We start from the raw sequence: 26,792 nt of genomic DNA, 5'->3' as shown, positions 1-26,792 counted from the left end.
TACTTACTCATCTTTTTTTGTTTAATATCCGTTTCCCACAGATCAAGTTCAGTTGCAAGATCCTTGTCAAATGCATTCCATGCTTCTTTACTCAATTTCTGCTTCAACTCTGCATCAATTAGCACATTAGGGACAAGGTATTTATGGAACCGGTCTTCACTGCCCCTGCACCTCCGGACGAAGCTCCGGCGAAACGCGTTGGGGTGCGGGGCAGTGCGACCTGAGGCCTGGCTCTTTGATTTAAGGTGGTGGTTCGAGGGGTTAAATTCCCCACACTTTAATTATGAGCAATTACGTGTGTTATCATTAATATTTTTTCATCATACCTTAAGTAACTCTTTGTACATGTGTTATGTTGCATATGGTGGGGTATGTGCATTATGATGGAAGTGCAATAATATGAAATATGTCCTTGGACTAACAGCACTGTAAATAAGCACTTTTATCCATGTTCATATGCCCCTGGGTGCCGTTATATGTATTTATATTTACATGGGAACTGTGCAATATCTTTATACTAGCTACATGCATATTTGCTGTATTCAGACTGATGCCCTTTTGTATGTTATATTGCACAGAGTATGATATGTACTATATGACTGAGGTGCAATAATATGAAATATGTCATTTGACTAATAGCACTATAAATAAGCACTTTAATCCGTGGTTACATATCCTTGGGTACCGCCATATGTATACTTATTGCCCTGTGTATGCTGCATATAAGCTCAGTATACGAATCTTTGATTATAGCCTGTTACTTGGGTCGCACTGTCCTGTTTTTCTGTTTACCCGATTGTATGGTGTTTTTATGCTGCACTTTTTGCACTTTGTGTATCCAAAAAATATAAAAATAAAAAATACAAATATAATAAAATTGATATTGAATCCACTTGGAGAATCATTTTCTTGGAATTTTTTTGAAAATACTATGAGTTGATTGTAGGATTAAAGCCAATATTCCTAGCACTGAAGATGCCTTCTCGGCGTATTTTAATGCTTTTGGGATCAGGTTTGCTGAACCTTTTCGCATTGGCGAGTGCCACCATTCATCTATTGTGTTTTGCAATAATCCTTTGACCGCTCTACTTATTATTGCTGAGTGCCACTCAAATGTACGTGCTACTGTCTTCTGTACCTGTTCGGGATGTTGACCTTCCACAAGTGATGCTTCTGTACTTCCCAGCTGTGGCTGCGGTGTCTCTGTCTCTTCTTCGTCAGTTTTTTCTTCTGTACTTTCCTGAAACAATAAGCTACTGATTACAATGTTAATGGTCTGTGTGGTTTCTTCATCTACAGTCCATCCGCTTATGCGATATGGCCCACTTCTGTGGCCTACAAACTTGAGCGATCATTTGCCAGTTCTTGCAGACGTAGTCTTTGCCCACATTGTGGGGGCCATACCCTAAAAGTAGAGTATGGGTGCTAGTATTTCTCATCACACTCCATAAACATACTGATATCTGAATTAACTAAATGAAGATGGTGTCACACTAGGTACAGGGTAGTACTAAGGGAAGGGAAACCCTGTGTCTAGGGATGGGGAAGATGGTTACCCCTGACCAAACCTACCGCTGGTCCCTGTGATTCCTCATCACCCTAGATAGGTTCCGCACCTATGCGCCGAGCCGGATACCTGACCCTTGTTATTCCTAGTGCTGGAGCCTAAATGGGGAACAGATGGGATGAGCTCTGCATCAACCCCACTAACCACTATAGAAGACACAAGGAGGACACACAGGGGAAAATGCATGAACTACGTATCCACAGATGAGTCTGTTAGAGGTTCAGCAAATTTTTTTAGACCTGCTTGCAACCTCAGCTTGACTAAACTGAATAATATCACCAGCACCAGTCCAAGAAAGGAAGGGGTATATAAGCACCAAGAGAATACTGATGATCAGCAGCTGGGTGGGGAGTGTCGGATATAAAAAAAAATGTTTATTAACGGCAGCACATCCACAAGGTATAAATAGATGTGTGTTGTGACTGAACCCTATCACTCACATGGGGATGGACAAACAAGACAGGTGTGAACACTGCAATCCACTAGAAATGTGTCGGTCGTGAACGATCCGACACAAAGATCCGGCTCCTTTCTGTGACTGACAGGAGCCGGATCACCAATGAGACACACTAATATATCTAAACTGCGCTTTTCGCCACTAAAACTCCACCCACTAGTGGCTAAACTCCGCCTACTCAACAATCTAATTGGTCACTTGTAAGTGGGCGGGGTTTAGCCGAGGGTAGGTGGGGGTTTTGTCGGCATTACTATAATCTTAAATATGTGTTCACCTGGCACTCTGACATCACACAATGGCACCCCCACTCATCGATGGCTGACCCTGAGTGTCTTTAACTGCACCCTAAGGGTACCTTTACACTTTAGCGATGCAGCAGCGATCCGACCAGCGATCTGACCTGGTCAGGATCGCTGCTGCATCGCTACATGGTCGCTGGTGAGCTGTCAAACAGGCAGATCTCACCAGCGACCAGTGACCAGCCCCCAGCCAGCAGCGACATGCAAGCGACGCTGCGCTTGCACGGAGCCGGCGTCTGGAAGCTGCGGACACTGGTAACTAAGGCTAACATCGGGTATGGTTACCCGATGTTTACCTTAGTTACCAGCGCACACCGCTTAGCGTGTGCAGGGAGCAGGAGCCGGCACTGGCAGCGTGAGAGCTGCGGAGGCTGGTAACAAAGGTAAATATCGGGTAACCACCTTGGTTACCCGATGTTTACCTTAGTTACAGCTTACCGCAGGCTGTCAGACGCCGGCTCCTGCTCCTTGCACATTCAGGATTGTTGCTCTCTCGCTGTCACACACAGCGATGTGTGCTTATCAGCGGGAGAGCAACAATAAAAAAACGAACCAGGGCTGTGTGTAACGAGCAGCGATCTCACAGCAGGGGCCAGATCGCTGCTCAGTGTCACACACAGCGAGATCGCTAATGAGGTCACAAAAAACGTGACTCAGCAGCGATCTCAGTAGCGATCTCGCTGTGTGTGAAGTACCCCTAAGCTATAAACAAAGTGTAACATAAAACAATAACCATAATGGAAGTGCACACAAGCAGAGGGTGAGACACAGGGCTTAGAACGTGTTCACACAGTGATAGAGGGAAGATAGAGGAAAACGGAAGAAACCCAAAAGACTACGGAATATGTGACACCCCCCCCCAATGCAACATGTAAAAGAATGGAAAGAACACTGGGAAGGGAAACTCACAAACAAACCGCCGCGTAAAGCAATAAAGATAATTCAGCAAGAAACACTTAACTGAAGAGCTAGGAATCCAAACAACCATCCCCCTAACCAGCAGAGAAGGCTGGTGAAAAGAGTATGAGCAGCCTTAAGGCTACTTTACACGCTGCGATATTGGTCCCGATATCGCTAGCGTGGGTACCTGCCCCCATCTGTTGTGCGACACGGGCAAATCGCTGCCCGTGCCGCACAACATCGCGCAGACCCGTCACACATACTTACCTGCCCGGCGACGTCGCTGTGACCGGCGAACCGCCTCCTTTCTAAGATGGCGGTCCGTGCGACGTCACAGCAACGTCACTGAGCGGCCGCCCAATAGAAGCGGAGGGGCGGAGATGAGTGGCCGGAACATCCCGCCCACCTCCTTCCTTCCTCATAGCGGCCGGGAGGCAGGTAAGGAGAGGTTCCTCGTTCCTGCGGCGTCACACATAGCGATGTGTGCTGCCGCAGGAGCGGCGAACTACATCGTTACTGCTGCAGTAACGATAATCGAGAATGGACCCCCATGTCACCGATGAGCGATTTTGCACGTTTTTGCAACGATCCAAAATCGCTCATCAATGTCACACACATTGTAACATCGCTAATGCGGCCGGATGTGCGTCACAAATTCCGTGACCACAACGACTCCGCATTAGCGATGTCTCAGCGTGTAAAGCCCCCTTTACTCGGGATGTGATAGGACAGAGACAAGATAGAAAAGTGAGAACACCTGACTAACAGCAAACCAAAGAAGAAGCAAGGATAAAAGAACAATCAGCAGAACAGAAACCGATCTCAGCAAGCAAGGAAACTGACCACACAGCAAAAGGTCACCGGATTGAGTCCCAAGAGGCATGACACTGTGCTGCCAATAACATATTGCAGAATAGAGACAGAAGGATCAGATTAATGATTGCTCTGTTCTCATCAGTTATTGGCAGTTTTAACTGTATGAACAGTAAAACGAGAGCCAATTACTTTACACAAAGTCAACCACAGTTCATCAAAGAGCTAAAATTAGTGCATATAAATTAACCTGTAAAGGGGTTTCTACTATAAAGGCCCATTTACACGCAACGACATCGCTAACGAGATGTCATGGGGTCACGGAATTCGTGATGCACATCCGGCCTTGTTAGCGACGTTGTTGCATGTGAAACGTACGAGCGACCGCTAACGATCAAAAATACTCACCTAATTGTTGATCATTGACACGTCGTTCATTTTCATAATATCATTGCTGTTGCAGGACGCAGGTTGTTTGTCGTTCCTGAGGCAGCACACATCGCTACATGTGACACCCCAGGAACGAGGAACAACATCGTACCTGTGTCCTCCGGCAATGAGGCGGGCGTGTCTTTCCTTCGGCTGCTCTCCGCCCCTCCGCTTCTATTGGGCACCTGCCATGTGACGTCGCATGAACCACCCCCTTAGAAAAGAGGTGGTTCGCCGGCCACGGCGACGTCGCTAGGCAGGTATGTGTGACGGGGACTAACAATTTTGTGTGCCACGGGCAGCGATTTGCAGGTGACTCACAAACTACGGGGGCGGGTGCGATCGGCAGCGATATCGATAGCGATGTCGCTGTGTGTAAATGGGCCTTTAGGACAACCCATTCTCATTTCCTATGTTTGGCTTCATTAAAATAAAAAAAAAAGCTTATACTCACTTCCGGCGTCAGCGGCTTCACCTTTGGATGTGACACCAATCAACAGGAAGTGAGCCACATCTCTCGCTCCTGCTAAATACTCAACCATCTGAAGGCGGGTAGAGGGATGTCAGCGGTGATTGGGTACGGGGTTCATGTGATGTCAAAACCTCACGTGACCCTGGGACCGCGAGCGCCGACACCGCTGGAATGGGACTGGCACCGGAAGTGAGTATAAGCTTTTTTTTATTTTAATGGGGCCAAAATTAAATGAGAATGAGTTGTCCTCTTAGTTTTACATGTATCTGTCATGCCCTATTTTCTATAGTTTTGTTGTGTCGTATTTTTAGTATGTGCTTTTTTTGTTGTGTTTTTTTTTTTATTGTATTACAAGTTATGTGCTTAACAAGTTATCGTGGACTTTTGGCTTTTTGCAATGGAGCTAGAAACACTTAATTTGACGTCACGTCAACAGAGCAGCTCTTTCTCTTCCAAGCTGCTCTGTCGACAGGGCGTCATTGCTGAGACATCATGCTGATTGACAGCCGGTTCCCCATAGTTAGGCACCGGTGAGCAAGCTGTCCATTAGCATAGCATTGACAGTGACGCCCCGACGACAGGAGAGTGATGTTACCAGAAGCAGAAGAACTGCTGGCACAAGGGGTCCGTGACTGTTCTGAACTGGAACAGATCAATGAAAGGCAGAACAGGCAGGTAGTTAGCCGGTAAGTTCTTAAAGGGGTGGTTCACTACTCTGCAATAATGGCCACATTTCTGTAAAACTAATAGTGTAGGCTTTTTCTAAATACTTTGTTCAGCCAATGCTGCCTGTGAGTGGTGCTATTGCAGTCCACTCATCCCCATGAAGTGACCCCCGGGATTCAGTGATGTCAGGTCAACTTCCAGTTGACTTGACATCACCGCGGTGGACCCAGTCTCCCTGAGTGACTGGGCTGTGGGCGGAGTTTCACTGCTCGTCACAGCCCAGCATCGCTCTTGCTTGTGGCGCTCTGCAGTGAAGGAGACATTCTGCGCTGTGACGCTGGGCTGCGACGAGCGGTCAAATGCCGCCCACAGGCCAACTGGAAGTTGACATGACATCACCGGATCTCAGCGGTCACAAAGGCCAGGGGGTCACTTCATGTGGATGAGTGGACCGCAATAGCGCCGTCAGAGGCAGAATTGGCTGAACAAAGTATTTAGAAAAAGCCTTCCCTATCAGTTTTAAAGGGATGTGGCCACTATTGCAGAGTAGTGAACCACCCCTTTAACCCATTTCTAAAACAAAATAAAAGTCATGAATGATCCCTTTAATGACCATGGGATTTTTAAGATTACACAAAGAACTACATGAGTTAACAAGATCTAAGAATGGAAGACTTACCACACATGCTACGTTATAGTCCAGTCCTAACACACTCTCCATTAACTGTTTTATCATCATGTCTGTTGCTGTGAAAGTCTGAGGTGACCTCAGCGAGGCTATTATTTCATCTACCGACCTTGCTGTAGTCTTAGTAGGAGACAGCACACTTATATTTGTCTTTTCTATCACCTCTTTTGTGTTGTTTTGGTCAACGATTGAGTCAGTGGAAGACGGTTCCACCACGTGGGATAACTCATCAGCGATAGGAGATGAAGACCTTGTAGGGTCATCACTACCACCTTGAACTTTCTCAGATGTAGCCAAGATCTGGTATTTCTTTAAATGCCTTTTCTTTTTTTTCTTATTCGGTTTGATTCTTTTCTCGGAGTCACTGCTATCCTGCGAATCAGAACTTGAAGAGGTGCTATCATCATCATCATCATCATTGTCTTTAGGTGACCTTCCAACAACTTTCTTCATATTGCAAGAAGATGTTGGTGTGACTTTTTGTCTTTTTGTCACCTTTTTCTCGATGACTCTAGGTTTCTTAGCTACATGGAGCTTGATCGACTCCTGGGGCATGTAAGATCTTGGCTTTGATGGTGGTTCTGGTCGTGTGAAAACCATAATAGGTTTGGTTGTCCCAACCAAAGACGCAATGGCAGGCCTCGGCACATCGTGGTCAGGCCCCAGGACCTCTTTACGTACATGCTGTGCCTGATCTTTTGGTACTTGGGTAATATCCCTAGACGTACAAGTGGTATCTTTTGGTAACACATAGACTTTATCATCATCGAGCTGTGTCTCTGTGGTTTTAGAAACAGCCTCTCTTTTTGATACAGCCGACGTTGGTGCAGATTGACAGGCAGCTGAAGATGACTTCTTTCCAACCCCAGATCTTGGACGTGAGGGAGAATTAAATGGATTTGACTGGGGGATAGAAGGGTCCTGCGTCAGAGATAGGGGTGAGGCGCTTTTGGGCCTGAGTTCCACTATATCATGTCTGATAGGCCTATGAGGGGGCTTAAGCAATCTTTCCAGCTCTTTCTTGATTCTCAGCTCCTCTGCATAATTGAGTCTAAAATGCAAATGGCCCCTTCTGTCTGACATCTCTTCTGTGGTTGCCTGTATAATAAATTAACAAGAGCATTAGCTTTTTTTTCCACCGGCACCGCTTTTCATTTTCAGAAGCATGACTCGGTATTTGGAAATAATCTAGTGGTCGATGCTTCCTAAATACGCAATTTAATGCACTGTTAAATCTAATTTTCCTTGCAGTTACTGCTGATCATCTCCAAGAAACTTGCCCTGATGGGATAATCCTATTCATCACACATTAATTCCAGTCACAGATTTCTCAATTTAGCAGGTCAATCTTATTTCACTGTTTGTGAATTATTTTACCTGCCTTATCCCTTATGTGGGCTGGCTTTGGAAATATGATTTATGGAGGATATAAAGCATTGCTGCGTATATCTGTGGATATCTTCTCTGCACAATAGCCCAAGAACTGTGAATTTCAAGCCCAGAATAGTATCCTATAAAAAAATAACTAATTACCTGCTACAATGATATATATATATATATACTATGTACTAGCTGTAGTACCCGGCGTTGCCCGGGATAGGAACTGTCTCTCTCCCAGTCTCTGGGTGTCTGTCTCTGGGTGTCTGTCTCTGGGTGTCTGTCTCTCTGCCAGTCTTTCCTCTATCTCTGTGTCTGTCAGTCTCGTTCCCCGGATGTCTCGTTCCCAAGCTGTCTTTGTCTGTCTCTCTGTCTGTCTCTTTTGCTGTCTGTCCCTTTCCCTGTCTGCCAGTCTGTCTTTATCTGTGTCTCTTTCCTTGTCTGTCTCTTTCCCCCATTTTTCCCTGTCCCCGTCTGTCTCTTTCCCAGTCTTTCCCTGTCTCAATCTGTCTCTTTCCTCGTCTGTCTCTTTCCCCATTTTTCCCTGTCCCCGTATGTCTCTTTCCCCGTCTTTCCCTGTCTGTCTGTCTGTCTCGTTCCCCATGTGTCTCTCTATCTCTTTTGCTGCCTGTCTGTCTCTTTCCCTGTCTGCCTGTCTTTATCTGGGTCTCTTTCCTTGTCTGTCTCTTTCCCAGGCTCTTTCTCTCCCTTTCCCTGTATGTCTGTGCCTGTCTCTTTCCGTCTGTGTCTGTCTCTTTATCCGTCTTTATCCGTCTCTCCACCAATATCATAGTACCTCACACATAAGCGTCTTATACTATGAATGTCTTTCGTTCCTATAGCAACCACTCACAGCTGCTATTAATAACCTGTGGCTTCCAGCTCCATTGACTTTAATGTAGGCAGGTTTTTTGGAGAGTAAAGCGGGCTTTACACGCTACGACATCGCTAATGCGGAGTCGTTGGGAGCACGGAATTCGTGACGCACATCCGGCCGCATTAGCGATGCCGTTGCGTGTGACACCGATAAGCAATTTTGCATCGTTGCAAAAACGTGCAAAATCGCTAATCGGCGACACGGGGGTCCATTCTCAAATCTCGTTACTGCAGCAGTAACGAGGTTGTTCCTCGTTCCTGCGGCAGCACACATCGCTGCGTGTGACGCCGCAGGAACGAGGAAGCTCCCCTTACCTGCCGCCCGGCCGCTATGCGGAAGGAAGGAGGTGGGCGGGATGTTACGTCCCGCTCATCTCCGCCCCTCCGCTGCTATTGGGCGGCGGTTCAGTGACGTTTCAGTGACGTCGCTGTGACGCCGCACGGACCGCCCCCTTAGAAAGGAGGCGGTTCGCCGGTCACAGCGACGTCGCCGGACAGGTAAGTATGTGTGACGGCTGTGGGCGATGTTGTGCGGCACGGGCAGCGATATGCCCGTGTCGCGCAACAGATGGGGGCGGGTACCCACACTAGCGATATCGGGACCGATATCGCAGTGTGTAAAGTAGCCTTAACTGTAAAGCGCAGGGTTAAATTTTCCCATCAAAACATAGTCTATGACGTTTCCTGAGTCACATGGGGTGTCTGTGCAAAATTTCATGATTGTAAATGCGACGGTGCGGATTCCTTTAGCGGACATACACATACACAATACATACACTTAGCTTTATATATTAGATTATAGGGCGGGTAAACCTAAAACACAATTTCATGATGAGTTTTAGGGGAGTTGTTGATGTTACATAATTTCTGCACCCATTTGGTAAATTAGGTAACCTGCATTTTTTTCATTGGGTTTTTCAGTGCGTTTTTTTACATGCTTTTTTATCATATTTTTGATGCTGTGGTTTTGGGGCTGTGTACGTACGCTGCATTTTTTGCTGTATTTTGTTGGTGCAGTTGTTGCCTAAAACATGTCTCTCATTCTCCCAGCAAAGTCTATGGAAATTCAGAAATGCTGTGCACATGTTGCTTCTTTTTTCCTTGCAGTTTTGGATGCAGTATAAAGAAGCAGCGTGTCAATTCCTTGTCTGCTTTTGTTCTGCATTTTTTAACCCTTGCAGCCATTGAATACGCTAAAAAAAACTGCATGGCACACAAAACGCACCAAAAACCACATGCGTTTTTTTGCGTTTCTCGGCCACAAGATGCGTTTTCCTGCCACAAGGTGCAGTTTTTAGGTGCAGAAATTTTCTGCAGCGTGTGCATATACCTTGAATGGATCCTGTCACATGAAAATCACTATTATATGGGGTTAATCTGCAGGTTAACAGCATTAGGAACCTGCCTAGTGCCGGTGCTGGGAGGAAAAAAAACTTTATTCCCCCCAGCAGCATTCAGCTTCTAACAACAGGGGAGGCGCTGGCCCGAGTTCAGTCGCTGCTCTGAGTATGGAGAGCGCGACTGTAACAGCGTACCCCACACTGACTGAAAGCCTCCTGTAATGCTGTGCCAGCTGTCAGTCAGTGCGGGGAGCGGTTACAGCTGCTGAGAGCGGTGACTGAACCTGCGCCGCTCCATTTGCGGGGAGCACAATGCTGCTGGGAGGAGTAAAGTTAATTTCTTCCCGGCACCAGGGTTCAATGTGCAGGCACAGGGCAAGTTACATACACCATTAATTAAAGGGAACCTGTCACCAGATTTGGTGCCTATACACTGCGGCCGCCACCGGGCTCTTATATACAGCATTCTAACATACTGTATATAAGAGGCCAGGCTGCTATGTAGAACAGTAAAATGACTTTAAAATACTCACCTAAATGATCACTGCAGTGGAGTTGGGTTGGATGGGTGTCTCCGTTCTCCGGGTGCAGTGCCTCCTGTTTCGGCCATCTTTGTCTCCTTCTTCTGAAGCCGGGGTGCAAGACGCGTCCTAAATCATCCACACTAGCCAGCATTGAGGTCCTGTGCAGGCACACTACAGTACTTTGATCTGCCATGCTCAGGCAGATCAAAGTGTGTCTGCGCAGGATCTCAATGCCGGCGAGTGTGGATGACGTAGGACGCATCATGCACCCAGGCTTGAGAAGAAGGAGACAAAGATGGCCGAAAGAGGAGGTGCCGCACCCGGAGAAAGGAGACACCCATCAGACCAGTCTGCACCGCAGCGACCGTTTAGATGAGTATGATTTTTATGTTCTACACAGCGGTCTGGGCTCTTCTATACAGCATTCTAACATACTGTATATAAGAGACCACTGGTGGTGGCCGCAGCTTATAGGCCCCAAATCTGGTGACAGGTTCCCTTTAACTTGCAGATTAACCCTATATCTGCAGGTTAATATCATTTTTCAGGTGACAGGTTCCCTTTAAAACAAACTGCTTTGTTTTTGATACTTAATGGTATTTGGTTTTGACAAAACTTTATTGATACAGAGATGTGCAGATCCCATGCGATTTAAGTGCCTTCTCCCAGCCCTAGAAAAAATGCTTTCATGGAATAATAACTCATTAAAAGGGATTGTCCACTATTTGAACTCCTTAAATGTTCATGTCTTCTGAAAGGGAATCTGTCACCCGGTTTTTGCTTCCCCATCTGAGAGCAGCATAATGTAGAGACAGAGACCTTGATTCCAGCGATGTGTCACTTACTGAGCTGTTTGCTGTCATTTGATGCATGCCAGATGCATGGTGTGTGAGGCGAAGTGGCAGAGCTCGGAGTGCGAGTGATCGAGCTTGAGCACCGTAGTGGATTACAGTATATCAGACACATACATGAAAAATCACAGAAAGAACTGACATAAGGCCCTGTGCGCACTTGCCGTTTTTTCCCGCGGATTTCCTGCATGTTTTGCTGCAGAAAATGTTCATAACATCTCTGCAGTGATTCACCAGCAAAATCTATGGGGGAAAAAAATGCTGTGCGCACGATGCGGATTTTGACAGCTGCATGTTTTGCTGCGGGATTCCCACAGCAAAATCAATTGCATGTCACTTCTTTTCCGCAGGTAGCTGCGGGATTTCACTCCATTGACTGTAATGTAATCGTGAAATCCCCCAGGGAATAAGCAGGTAGCAAGTTCTGTGCGGTTCACTGCGTTTTCCTGCGTTATTCCCTGCGGTATTTCGCCGGTTTCGGGACATAATGTTCATCGCTGCCCTGCGGTTTTGCAGGGAAGTGATGTCATTATAACAGGAAGAGGAAGCGGAGCAGAGAGTAAACACACACAGATCACACACACACAGACATATAGAATACACACACATCACACTCACATCACACTCACATCACGGATACAGACATAGAACACACTCACATCACACTCACATCACAGACATATAGAATACACACACATCACACTCACATCACACTCACATCACGGATACAGACATAGAACACACTCACATCACACTCACATCACAGACATATAGAATACACACACATCACACTCTCATCACAGACAGACATAGAACACACACACATCACACTCACATCACAGACAGACATATAGAATAAACACACATCACACTCACATCACAGACAGACATAGAACACACACACATCACACTCACATCACAGACAGACATATAGAATAAACACACATCACACTCACATCACAGACAGACATATAGAATACACACACATTACACTCACATCACAGACATATAGAATACACACACATCACACTCACATCAGACACAGACATAGAACACACACATCACACTCACATCACAGACATAGAACACACACATCACACTCACATCACAGACATATAGAATACACACACATTACACTCTCATCACAGACAGACATATAGAATACACACACATCACACTCACATCACGGATACAGACATAGAACACACTCACATCACACTCACATCACAGACATATAGAATACACACACATCACACTCACATCACGGACACAGACATAGAACACACACACACACACACATCACACTCACATCACGGACACAGACATAGAACACACACACATCACACTCACATCACAGACATATAGAATACACACACATCACACTCACATCACAGACATATAGAATACACACACATCACAGACATATAGAATACACACACACATCACAGACACAGACATAGAACACACACATCACACTCACATCACGGATACAGACATAGAACACACACATCACACTCACATCACAGACATATAGAATACACACACATTACACTCTCATCACAGACAGACATATAGAATACACACACATCACACTCACACACAGACATAGAAAACACACACATCACACTCACATCACGGATACAGACATAGAATACACACACATCACACTCACACACAGACACAGACATAGAACACACACACACATCACACTCACATCACGGACACAGACATAGAACACACACACATCACACTCACATCATAGACACAGACATAGAACACACACACATCACACTCACATCATAGACACAGACATAGAACACACACACATCACACTCACATCATAGACACAGACATAGAACACACACACATCACACTCACATCATAGACACAGACATAGAACACACACACATCACACTCACATCACAGACATATAGAATAAACACACATCACACTCACATCACACTCACATCACAGACAGACATAGAACACATACACATCACACTCACATCACAGACATATAGAATACACACACATCACACTCACAGACATAGAACACACACACATCACATCACGGACACAGACATAGAACACACACACCACACTCACATCACGGACACAGACATAGAACACACACACATCACATCACGGACACCGACATAGAACACACACACATCACATCACATCACAGACATATAGAATACACACACATCACACTCACATCACAGACATATAGAACACACACACATCACACTCACATCACAGACATAGACATAGAACACACACACATCACACTCACATCACAGACATAGACATAGAACACACACACATCACACTCACATCACAGACATAGAACACACACACATCACACTCACATCACAGACATAGACATAGAACACACACATCACACTCACATCACAGACATATAGAAAAGAAAGTCCTCAGTGGTTGATACTTTTTACCTGATACCACTGAGGACTTTCTGTTCTTTTAAACAATTTTTTTTATCTCTACTGGCTAACACGGTCCAAAGATATATTTTACTTGTATCAGACATATAGAATAACACACTATGAAGAAAAAGACATGGATCGCACATCCCAAAAATGCAATGATCTAAAGCCGCTAGGCTGAGGAGTCAGCCTTCTTTTTGCTCCCAGTCCACATATGGGAGCCAGTGGGAGGTGAGTGTACAGCTCCTCTCACTGTGTGCTGGTGCTGTGTGGTGGCTGCTGTTGTGGTGGTGTGGTGTCGGTGGGGCGGCGCGGCCTGGAGCCTTGGGGGCTTCGCCTTGCAGCATGGGTGCTGTGAGGCACCAGGTCACCCGCCCTGCTGGCGCTTTGTCGCTGCGGCGGTGGTCAGTGCACAGTGCCGCACAAAAAGGTTCAGGTTAGGGACCCACTCAAGAGGTTTGCCGTGACGTGGCAGTGGGCTTAATACAATCTGATCAGAATGGTAACAAAAGAACCTCATGTTCTATTTAATTATTTGCCTAGCGGCTTTAGATCATTGTATTTTTGGGATGTGCGATCCATGTCTTTTTCTTCATAGTGTGTTAGACATATAGAATACACACACATCACACTCACATCACAGACACAGAACACACACACCTCACACTCACACACAGACACAGAACACACATCACAGACACATCACACTCACATCACAGACACAGACATAGAACACACACACACATCACACTCACACACAGACACAGACATAGAACACACATCACAGACATAGAATACACACATCACACTCACACATCAGACACAGACAAAATACACACATCACACACACATCACACACATATAGAATACACACACACAGATCACACTCACACACATCACAGACATATAGAATGCACATAGAACTCAAACGTACATATTACAAAAAAAAAAAACGTGTGCTCCGCTGTATTTTTACCGTCCAGCCGCGGTAAACACAGCGGCGGCCCGGTATTCTCAGGCTGGAGAGGGCGAGGGACAGGGTTAATGCCCCCCCCCTCCCGCAGCCGAGAATATCAGCCCGCAGCTGCCCCGGGACTGTGGCATCCATTATGCGGCAGTCCCGGAGTGTCCCCGGCTCTTCCCGATTGCCGTGATGCGGTGGCAATTTGTGGTAATAACGAGTTAATGACAGCGGATCGCCGCCACTAAGTCCAGGCTTGATCATGGCAGCGTCTATGAGACAGCTTACATGATTAACCCATAAGTAAAGTGAATAAAACACACACCGAAAAATCCTTTATTTTAAATAAAACACAAAAAAGCCCCTCTTTCCCCCCTTTATTAACCCCTCCCAAACACACAGCTCCGGCGTAATCCACGGAGGTCCCACGATGCTTGCATCCAGCCGTGACTGACACACTACTGAATGCAGCCTCGCAACATGATTAACCCATAAGTAAAGTGAATAAAACACACACCGAAAAATCCTTTATTTTAAATAAAACACAAAAAAGCCCCTCTTTCCCCCCTTTATTAACCCCTCCCAAACACACAGCTCCGGCGTAATCCACGGAGGTCCCACGATGCTTGCATCCAGCCGTGACTGACACACTACTGAATGCAGCCTCGCAACGAGACAGCAGAGGTAACCACGGGTCATTTCTCACGGCCGGTAATGTGAACACACTACTGCTCGGGAGAACTGCAGTGGTCTGTCCTCCCTCTATCTATCTATCTGCTATCTATCTCTGAAAAAAAAAAAAAAGTCATTTACTTCTATGTGCTTTATTTCATTGAATGCATTAAAACACATGTACCAACCCGCGCTAAAACCGCGGTAAACCGCATGCGGTTTGCCGCGGTTTTTTTTACCGCGGGTGCGGTAATCTTTCAGACCCTGCGGAATTTTCTTAAGAAAATTCCATTTTCTAGTGCGCACAGGGCCTAAGGCAGACTTTTTTCTGCACCAAAATCTGCAAGGAAAAAATGTGCACAGCAAGTCACGATTCTCATAGACTTTGCTGGGATGTGTTTTTCCTTCGGGTTTTAATCAAAATCTGCAAGAAAAAAAAAAACACACATGAAAAAAAGCAGCAAAAACGCAGCATGAGCACACAGCCTAAATAAAAAGAAAAAAAATATACAAACCTTTGCTTGCCCTGACAGCAGCAATTTTTGCTGTGTTCATATATATCAGATTTCTATGTCAGGAATCCATGTAAACGTTATATGCAGTCTTTATTTGTCAAGTGAAAGAAACAAACAAACAAATCGTGCAGTTAGGAGTTATTTAGTTTCCCTTCAGCCGGGTTCTGTCAGGCGCATTTCACAGGTCTCGTAACCCAAATGTACAGGTTGTAGGTACATACAGTGCCTTGCGAAAGTATTCGGCCCCCTTGAATTTATCAACCTTTTCCCACATTTCAGGCTTCAAGCATAAAGATAAAAAAATTACATTTAATGGTGAAGAATCAACAAGTGGACACAATTGTGAAGTTGAATGAAATTTATTGCTTATTTTAAACTTTTGTAAAAATTAATAAACTGAAAATTGGGGCGTGCAATATTATTCATCCCCTTTACTTTCAGTGCAGCAAACTCACTCCAGAAGTTCATTGAGGATCTCTGAATGATCCAATGTTGTCCTAAATAACTGATGATGATAAATATAAGCCCCTGTGTGTAATCAAGTCTCCCTATAAATGCCCCTGCTCTGTGATAGTCTCAGTGTTCTGTGTAAAGCGCAGAGAGCATCATGAAGACCAAGGAACACAACAGCCAGGTCCGTGATACTGTTGAGGAGAAGTTTAAAGCCGGATTTGGTTACAAAACAATTTCCACAACTTTACACATCCCAAGTAGCACTGTGCAAGCAATCATATTGAAATGGAAGGAGTATCATACCACTGCAAATCTATCAAGACCCGGCCGTCCATCCAAACTTTCATCTCAAACAAGGAGAAGACTGATCAGAGATGCAGCCAAGAGGCCCATGATCACTCTGGATGAACTGCAGAGATCTACAGCTGAGGTGGGAGAGTCTGTCCATAGGACAACAATCAGTCGTACACTGCACAAATCTGGCCTTTATGGAAGAGCGGCAAGAAGAAAGCCATTTCTCAAAGATATCCATAAAAAGTGTTGTTTACCGTTTGCCACAAGCCACCTGGGAGACACCAAACATGTGGAAGAAGGTGCTCTGGTCAGATGAAACCAAAATCAAACTTTTTGGGCACAATGCCAAACGATATGTTTGGCGTAAAAGCAACACAGCTCCTCACCCTGAACACACCATCCCCACTGTCAAACATGGTGGTGGCAGCATCATGGTTTGGAGAGTTAAAGTAGCCCTGGCACACCGTTTATTTCCCAATAATAATGAAGGAAATGAAAGTCTCTTTTGTATTTTTATTGAAGAAGATGATACAGATGCAGAAAGTCCGCCTATGACAACGTTTCGGCCTTCATTATGGCCTTCATCTGGTCGGACAGACTGACTGGACAAGTTAGGGTTCCCAGAGGGACGAAGAAAAATTACAATACTGGTAGGGATGGTAGGTAAAGGGAATGCGTGAATCATCTATTTGTGGATAGACTTGTAAACCTTATAGGATGATTGCGGAGTCCCGTCAATATTTCAGTTTATACTTTATGAGCATATTCTATGATGCAGAAATCACACTTCGCTCTATACGAGCGTATGACAAATCCGTGCATGTGTGGCCGGATGTATACACATTCTTTAGACAGGGCTGCTGTGTTGCAGATGGCTATCCAAGGAAATATGTGTATATAAGAGCTTGGTTTTAGTTCTTAGTTCATCTCTATGTAGTAGGGACGAAGGGTAATGGTGCCACAAGTTACATATTGCATAAGATCCGGGGTACTATGTCTAAGACTTAGTTCATATGCACAGGGCAGAAAGAATGAAAAAATGGAGTCCACAGGTGCCTGGTAGCAGGGGCTCTATGCCTCAGAAATCCGGTTTGTCTAGTTACCAGTAGGACTTGGGGATACAGCGGAGAGGCAGGTAAGGAAATCAATGGGTGTGAGGACCGCTTGCGTGCCCTGTGCGTCCGGTGAGGTGGGGCTTCCCACCTCACCGGACGCACAGGGCACGCAAGCGGTCCTCACACCCATTGATTTCCTTACCTGCCTCCGCTGTATCCCCAAGCCCTACTGGTAACTAGACAAACCGGATTTCTGAGGCATAGAGCCCCTGCTACCAGGCACCTGTGGACTCCATTTTTTCATTCTTTCTGCCCTGTGCATATGAACTAAGTCTTAGACATAGTACCCCGGATCTTATGCAATATGTAACTTGTGGCACCATTACCCTTCGTCCCTACTACATAGAGATGAACTAAGAACTAAAACCAAGCTCTTATATACACATATTTCCTTGGATAGCCATCTGCAACACAGCAGCCCTGTCTAAAGAATGTGTATACATCCGGCCACACATGCACGGATTTGTCATACGCTCGTATAGAGCGAAGTGTGATTTCTGCATCATAGAATATGCTCATAAAGTATAAACTGAAATATTGACGGGACTCCGCAATCATCCTATAAGGTTTACAAGTCTATCCACAAATAGATGATTCACGCATTCCCTTTACCTACCATCCCTACCAGTATTGTAATTTTTCTTCGTCCCTCTGGGAACCCTAACTTGTCCAGTCAGTCTGTCCGACCAGATGAAGGCCATAATGAAGGCCGAAACGTTGTCATAGGCGGACTTTCTGCATCTGTATCATCTTCTTCAATAAAAATACAAAAGAGACTTTCATTTCCTTCATTATTATTGGGAAATAAACGGTGTGCCAGGGCTACTTTAACTCTACATATATTTTTTCCTGAGCACCTGTGAAGGTGACGCTAGGTCCTTTTTGTTTTTTGTTAGCATCATGGTTTGGGCCTGCTTTTCTACAGCAGGGACAAGGAGGATGGTTAAAATTGATGTGATGATGGATGGAGCCAAATACAGGACCATTCTTGAAGAAAACCTGTTGGAGTCTGCAAAAGACCTGAGACTGGGACGGAGATTTGTCTTCCAACAAGACGATGGTCCAAAACATAAAGAAAATCTACAATGGAATGGTTCACAAATAAACGTATCCAGGTGTTAGAATGGCCAAGTCACAGTCCAGACCTGAACCCAATCGAGAATCTGTGGAAAGAGCTGAAAACTGCTGTTCACAAACGCCTCCATCCAACCTCACTCAGCTCCGGCTGTTTGCAAAGGAAGAATGGGCGAGAATTTCAGTCTCTCGATGTGCAAAACTGATAGACACATGCCCCAAGCGCCTGCAGCTGTAATCGCAGCAAAAGGTGGCGCTACAAAGCATTAACTTAAAGGGGCTGAATAATATTGCACGCCCCAATTTTCAGTTTATTAGTTTTTTATAAAAGTTTAAAATAAGCAATAAATTTCATTCAACTTCACAATTGTGTCCCACTTGTTGTTGATTCTTCACTAGAACATTAACATTTTTTATCTTTATGTTTGAAGCCTGAAATGTGGGAAAAGGTTGGAAAAAAAATCAAGGGGGGCAAATACTTTCGCAAGGCACTGTAGGAGGCTGTTGCGTATAGAAACTGTAATATACATCTGTCTGAACCCGGCCTCAGGTTACATTGTCTCATTAGAAAGAATGACACTCCGATCAGTGTAGTGTGATCCCATTCTCTCGGAGGATAGAGTTGTAGCGCACAGTGAAGAGAAGAACGGAAACAAAATTTCTCCATCTTCTCCATTCTGAGTCTGCGAAAATCGGACTGCACTCAGCTGTCACCCGGTGACTTCCATGCACCCGTAGAATTGAATGGACAAGTCTCGTCCAATTTACGTGTAGAATCACAGCATGCCGAATGGGTATGAGAAAAAAAAACATTTATCAGCACTGCCCGATAAAAAAAAATAAAAAAAATCGGATAGCACTCGTCCAATCTATAATGTGGTGTGACCCTGGCCTTGATTGAGAGCAACTAATCTTCTGTCAATTTAGTTCACATGTCCAGTAATCATCCGTAAGAGCAGATCCAGCAGCAATCCATATGCAATATGCAGACAACTTTTTAGGCGGCTTTCACACTATGTTTTTTTAACATGCGTCCTGAACATTTTTGTAACGCAAAAATGGATCCAGTGTAAATGCGTTTTCATTTCAATGCATTTGCAATGGAATCGCGTCAACATGCGTTCACATGCGTTAGCGTGCGGTGTAGTCAGGATCCAGCGACTTGCAGTTTTTTAACTTTTTTCAAAACTGCGTCCAAATATTGCAAATTGCTGGATCCTGACTATACTGCACGCAAACGCATGTGAACGCTGGCATGCTGATAGACAGGATCCTGCTTGGCCAGAAACCAGCCTGGCGTGATCAGTCTCTCTCCTCTTTTCTCTCTCCTCTCTTTCGCTCTTTCCTCCTCTCTCTCCTCTCCCACTCTCCTTTCTTCTCTCCTCTCTCCTTTCTGCTCTCTCCTCTCCTCTCTTGTCTATCTTCTCCTCTCTCCTGTCTCCTCCACTCTCTCCTCTTTTCTCTCTCCTCCTCTCGCCTCTCCGCTCTCTTCTCCTCTCTCCCCTCTCCCCTCTCCTCTCTGCTTTCTCCTCTCTTCTTTCTGCTCTCTCATCTCCTCTCTTGCCTATCTTCTCCTCTCTCCTGTCTCCTCCTCTCTCTCCTCCTCTTTTCTCTCTCCTCCTCTCGCCTCTCCGCTCTCTTCTCCTCTCTCCTCTCTCTCTCCTCCTGTCGCATCTCCGCTCTCCCCTCTCTCCTCTTTTCTCTCTCTTCTCTCTCCTCTCCTCTCTCCTCTTTTCGCCTCTTTCCTCTCTTCTCTCCCTCCTCTCTCCACTCTTTTGCCCCAGCTGCGTCTGAATTCCCAGTCTGTCACGTTCAGTTCCCCTCGCTCCCGATCACATGACTCCAATGACCGCCCATAAACTTCAAGTGACAGGATCCTGTAAAATAACACATGCGTTTCTCTTTGCAAAAACAGGATCCGCTTTTGCAGCAAAAAAACGTTCATGAGGCCTGTTAAAAAAAAACGCAGTGTGAAAGCCGCCTAAAGGCCACTTTACACGCTACGACATCACTAAAGCGATGTTGTTGGGGTCACGGAATTTGTGCTGCACATCCGGCCGCGTTAGCGATGTCGCTGCGTGTGACACCTATGAGCGATTTTGAATTGTCGCAAAAATGTGCGAAATCTCTAAACGGTGACATGCCCCCCTAATCTCGATTATCGTTGCTGCTGCAGTAACGATGTCGTTCGTCGCTCTTGCGGCAGAACATATCGCTCCATGTGACACCACAGGCACGAGGAACCTCACCTTACCTGCCTCCCGGCCGCAATGAGGAAGGAAGGAGGTGGGCGGGATGTTACGACCCACTCATCTCTGCCCCTCCGCTTTGATTGGGCGGCCGCTTAGTGATGTTGCTGTGACGCCGAACGAACCGCCCCCTTAGAAAGAAGGCGGTACGCCGGTCACAGCGATGTCGCTAGGCAGGTAAGTATGTGTGACGGGTCCGAGCGATTTTGTGCACCACGGGCAGCAATTTGCCCGTGACGCACAACCGACGGGGGCGGGTACGCTCGCTAGCGATATCGCTGCGTGTAAAGCGGCCTTAAGCCATCCGTTTTGTTCCATTTGAAACTGATCCAGGAAGCACAAAACGGATCCTTTACAAATGGAGGAAAAATAGAAGGCTGAATAATGGATCAAATTGTCATAGACTTCAACATTTAAAAAAAAACGGATCCAGTTGAAATAGTTTTTTTTAGCATTGCGTCTGCACGTTTTTTTTCCAGCGGATTGCTGCTGGATCCGTTCTAACGAATCATTACTGGACATGTGAACTCGGCCTTACGTGGTGCCAAATTTTTTTTTCTCATTTGTTTGTCCAGTACCACCAGACTCCAGACTCAGGACGGATCCCATAGGAAACTATGTGGGGGGTCATCAGTTTCCCTCTAGCAATGTTATGCTTCACCGGTGAGGGAGAACAGATTGCAGAATGGGGCGCACTGCATATGTAGAAGCCGAAAACACTAATAGACACGTCTCGTAAAAATCCAGTTTCAAAAGGAAAATTATTAAATGCAGCAATTCTCGGTATAATCGTCTTTGTACATCGCCGTGTTAGGCCTCATTCACACGCCATATGCATTGTGAAAATAATGGATACAAACGCCAAGGTGCGATTCACAGGATTGTGTGTCTCGTGGACTGTGTGACCATGTAAAACACACAGGGACATGGGTCAGTACAAGTCTATAGGGTAATGATAAACATGCAGCACACAGGGATGGCAGCACACCACTGTGTCCCCGTCCATAGTGCACCCCAATATCACACCACTATGTCCCCGTCCATAGTGCACCCCAATATCACACCACTGTGTCCCTGTCCATAGTGCACCCCAATATCACACCACTGTGTCCCCGTCCATAGTGCACCCCAATATCACACCACTGTGTCCCCGTCCATAGTGCACCCCAATATCACACCACTGTGTCCCCGTCCATAGTGCACCCCAATATCACACCACTGTGTCCCCGTCCATAGTGCACCCCAATATCACACCACTGTGTCCCTGTCCATAGTACACCCCAATATCACACCACTGTGTCCCCGTCCATAGTGCACCCCAATATCACACCACTGTGTCCCCGTCCATAGTGCACCCCAATATCACACCACTGTGTCCCCGTCCATAGTGCACCCCAATATCACACCACTGTGTCCCCGTCCATAGTGCACCCCCATATCATACCACTCTGTCCCCGTCCATAGTGAACTCCAATATCACACCACTATCCCCTTCCATAGTGCACCCTCAATATCACACCACTGTGTCCCCGTCCATAGTGCACCCTCAATATCACACCACTATCCCCTTCCATAGTGCACCCTCAATATCACACCACTGTGTCCCTGTCCATAGAGCACCCCCATATCACACCAAAGTATCCATGTCCATAGTGCACCCCCATATCACACCACTGTGTCCTCGTCCATAGTGCACCACAATATCACATCAATGTGTCCCCGTCCAAAGTGCACCCCTATATCACACCACTGTGTCCCCTTCCATAGTGCACCCCCAATATCACACCACTGTGTCCCCTTCCATAGTGCACCCCCATATCACACCAGTGTTCCCGTCCATAGTGCATCTCAATATCATACTAGTGTCCCCATCCTTAGTGCACCCCAATATCATACCACTGTGTCCTCGTCCATAGTGCACCCCAATATCATACCACTGTGTCCCCATCCTTAGTGCACCCCTATATCACACCACTGTGTCCCTGTCCATAGTGCACCCCAATATCACACCACTGTGTCCCCGTCCATAGTGTAACCCAATATCCCACCAGTGTCCCCGTCCATAGTGCACCCCAATATCACACCACTATGTCCCCATCCTTGGTGCACCCCAATATCCCACCACTGTGTCCCTATCCATAGTGCACCCCAATATCACACCACTATGTCCCTGTCCATAGTGCACCCCAATATCACACCACTGTGTCCCCGTCCATAGTGCACCCCAATATCACACCACTGTGTCCCTATCCATAGTGCACCCCAATATCACACCACTGTGTCCCTATCCATAGTGCACCCCAATATCACACCACTGTGTCCCCGTCCATAGTGCACCACCATATCATACCACTGTGTCCCTGTCCATAGTGCACCCCAATATCACATCATGACACTCCCCATCCTTAGTGCACCCCAATATCCCACCACTGTGTCCCCGTCCATAATGCACCCCAATATCCCACCACTGTGTCCCCGTCCATAGTGCACCCCAATATCACACCACTATGTCCCCATCCGTTAGTGCACCCCAATATCACACCACTGTGTCCCTATCCATAGTGCACCCCAATATCACACCACTGTGTCCCCGTCCATAATGCACCCCAATATCACACCACTATGTCCCCATCCGTTAGTGCACCCCAATATCACACCACTGTGCCCCTGTCCATAGAGCACCCCAATATCACACCACTGTGTCCCTGTCCATAGTGCACCCCAATATCACACCACTATGTCCCCATCCGTTAGTGCACCCCAATATCACACCACTGTGTCCCTATCCATAGTGCACCCCAATATCATACCTTCTGTGTCCTCGTTCATAGTGCACCCCAATATCATACCACTGTGTCCCCGTCCATAGTGCACCACCATATCACACCACTGTGTCCCTGTCCATAGTGCACCCCCATATCACACCACTATGTCCCCATCCGTTAGTGCACCCCAATATCACACCACTGTGTCCCTATACATAGTGCACTCCAATATCATACCACTGTGTCCCCGTCCATAGTGCACCCCCATATCACACCACTGTGTCCCCGTCCATAGTGCACCCCCATATCACACCACTGTGTCCTCGTCCATAGTGCACCCCCATATCACACCACTGTGTCCTCGTCCATAGTGCACCCCCATATCACACCACTGTGTCCCCGTCCATAGAGCACCCCAATATCACACCACTGTGTCCCTATCTATAGTGCACCCCAATATCACACCACTGTGTCCCTATCCATCGTGCACCCCAATATCACACCACTGTGTCCCCGTCCAAAGTGCACCCCTATATCACGCCACTGTGTCCCCTTCCATAGTGCACCCCCATATCACACCAGTGTTCCCGTCCATAGTGCACCCCAATATCACACCACTGTGTCCCCGTCCATAGTGCACCACCATATCATACCACTGTGCCCCTGTCCATAGTGCACCCCAATATCACATCATGACACTCCCCATCCTTAGTGCACCCCAATATCCCACCACTGTGTCCCTATCCATAGTGCACCCCAATATCCCACCACTGTGTCCCTATCCATAGTGCACCCCAATATCACACCACTGTGTCCCCGTCCATAATGCACCCCAATATCCCACCACTGTGTCCCCGTCCATAGTGCACCCCAATATCACACCACTATGTCCCCATCCGTTAGTGCACCCCAATATCACACCACTGTGTCCCTATCCATAGTGCACCCCAATATCACACCACTGTGTCCCCGTCCATAATGCACCCCAATATCCCACCACTGTGTCCCCGTCCATAGTGCACCCCAATATCACACCACTATGTCCCCATCCGTTAGTGCACCCCAATATGACACCACTGTGTCCCTATCCATAGTGCACCCCAATATCACACCACTGTGTCCCTATCCATAGTACACCCCCACTATCACACGACTGTGTCCCTGTCCATAGTGCACCCCAATATCACACCACTGTGTCCCCGTCCATAGTGCACCCCAATATCACACCACTGTGTCCCCGTCCATAGTGCACCCCCACTATCACACCACTGTGTCCCTGTCCATAGTGCACCCCAATATCACACCACTGTGTCCCTATCCATAGTGCACCCCAATATCACACCACTGTGTCCCTATCCATAGTGCACCCCCACTATCACACCACTGTGTCCCTGTCCATAGTGCACCCCAATATCACACCACTGTGTCCCTGTCCATAGTGCACCCCCACTATCACACCACTGTGTCCCTGTCCATAGTGCACCCCAATATCACACCACTGTGTCCCTGTCCATAGTGCACCCCCACTATCACACCACTGTGTCCCTGTCCATAGTGCACCCCCACTATCACACCACTGTGTCCCCATCTATAGTGCACCCCAATATCACACCACTGTGTCCCTATCCATCGGGCACCCCAATATCACACCACTGTGTCCTTGTCCATAGTGCACCCCCACTATCACACCACTGTGTCCTCGTCCATAGTGCACCCCCATATCACACCACTGTGTCCCCTTCCATAGTGCACCCTCATATCACACCACTGTGTCCCCTTCCATAATGCACCCCAATATCCCACCACTGTGTCCCCGTCCATAGTGCACCCCAATATCACACCACTGTGTCCCCGTCCATAGTGCACCCCAATATCACACCACTGTGTCCCTATCCATCGGGCACCCCAATATCATACCACTGTGTCCCTGTCCATAGTGCACCCCCACTATCACACCACTGTGTCCCTGTCCATAGTGCACCCCCACTATCACACCACTGTGTCCCCATCTATAGTGCACCCCAATATCACACCACTGTGTCCCCATCTATAGTGCACCCCAATATCACACCACTGTGTCCCCATCTATAGTGCACCCCAATATCACACCACTGTGTCTCCGTCCATAGTGCACCCCAATATCACACCACTGTGTCCCTGTCCATAGTGCACCCCAATATCACACCACTGTGTCCCTGTCCATAGTGCACCCCAATATCACACCACTGTGTCTCCGTCCATAGTGCACCCCAATAACATCATGACACTCTCCTTACTGCACCCCAATATTTGGTATTGCTGAACCCTCATGTTGCCGGTGACATCCGCACAGAGAGGAGGGGACGGGTCGCGGCCGGCACGTTACTGTACAGACAGCTTGCCGTTCGCACGCTCGCCTCCGTGCACATATATGGCACGGTTCACATGCGGTTCAGTTCGCTCCCGCACCCACCTGTCTCTCCGGTTCCGGTATTGCGGGTCACACGCTGCCGGGAAAAAAAGCGGAGCCGTTACCTAGCAACGCCCGATAGTCCGGCCCCAAACTTCTCCGCATAGCAACGAGAAGGAACTTTCCAGAGCCCCGCCCACAAGTCCTGCCCGTGCTCACTGCTCCGCCCCGCGGCTGACAGTGGAACTGCAGATTGCCGGATCACACGGGAGGACGGAGAGCATGCTGGGAACTAGCGGCGGGAAGAACCGGGGACTGGGGGAACAAACCGAAAGCCGAGCTGCGTGTCCTGGCCGGTGATGCCCCGCCACAGGCTGCAGCTGCCATATTAAGATCTACGAGAAATCCACTGAGCTGTTTGTGTGAGGAATTTGTCGCCATTTTTTTTAACCCCTTCACCCACAAGCGATTGTCCGTTTTTCGTTTTCGCTTTGTTTCTCCCCTTCTTCCGAGAGCCGTACCTTTTTTATTTTTCCATCAATCTTGCCATATCAGGGCTTGTTTTTTGCGGCACGACTTGTACTTTTGAATGAAAC

The 26,792-nt window shown here is 47.0% G+C and overlaps 1 protein-coding gene across 1 annotated transcript in view; it reads right to left on the bottom strand.

Annotated features, from left to right (window-relative positions):
• Nucleotides 1–26,293, bottom strand: part of LOC142257544 (uncharacterized) — a 77,435-nt gene extending 51,142 nt beyond the window's left edge. The window contains exons 1-3 of the mRNA XM_075329694.1: nt 26,260–26,293; nt 6,283–7,389; nt 1,139–1,240 (exon numbers count right to left, since the gene is read on the bottom strand). Coding sequence (XP_075185809.1) covers nt 1,139–1,240; nt 6,283–7,374 — 1,194 coding nt within the window. The 5' untranslated portion in view covers nt 7,375–7,389; nt 26,260–26,293. The remainder of the gene's footprint in view (nt 1–1,138; nt 1,241–6,282; nt 7,390–26,259) is intronic.
• Nucleotides 26,294–26,792: the final 499 nt, after the last annotated feature.

The sequence above is a fragment of the Anomaloglossus baeobatrachus genome, chromosome 12 (assembly GCF_048569485.1).
Source record: "Anomaloglossus baeobatrachus isolate aAnoBae1 chromosome 12, aAnoBae1.hap1, whole genome shotgun sequence".
In the NCBI taxonomy this organism is placed as follows: Eukaryota; Metazoa; Chordata; class Amphibia; order Anura; family Aromobatidae; genus Anomaloglossus; species Anomaloglossus baeobatrachus.
This window is presented reverse-complemented; position numbering and strand designations above follow the sequence as displayed.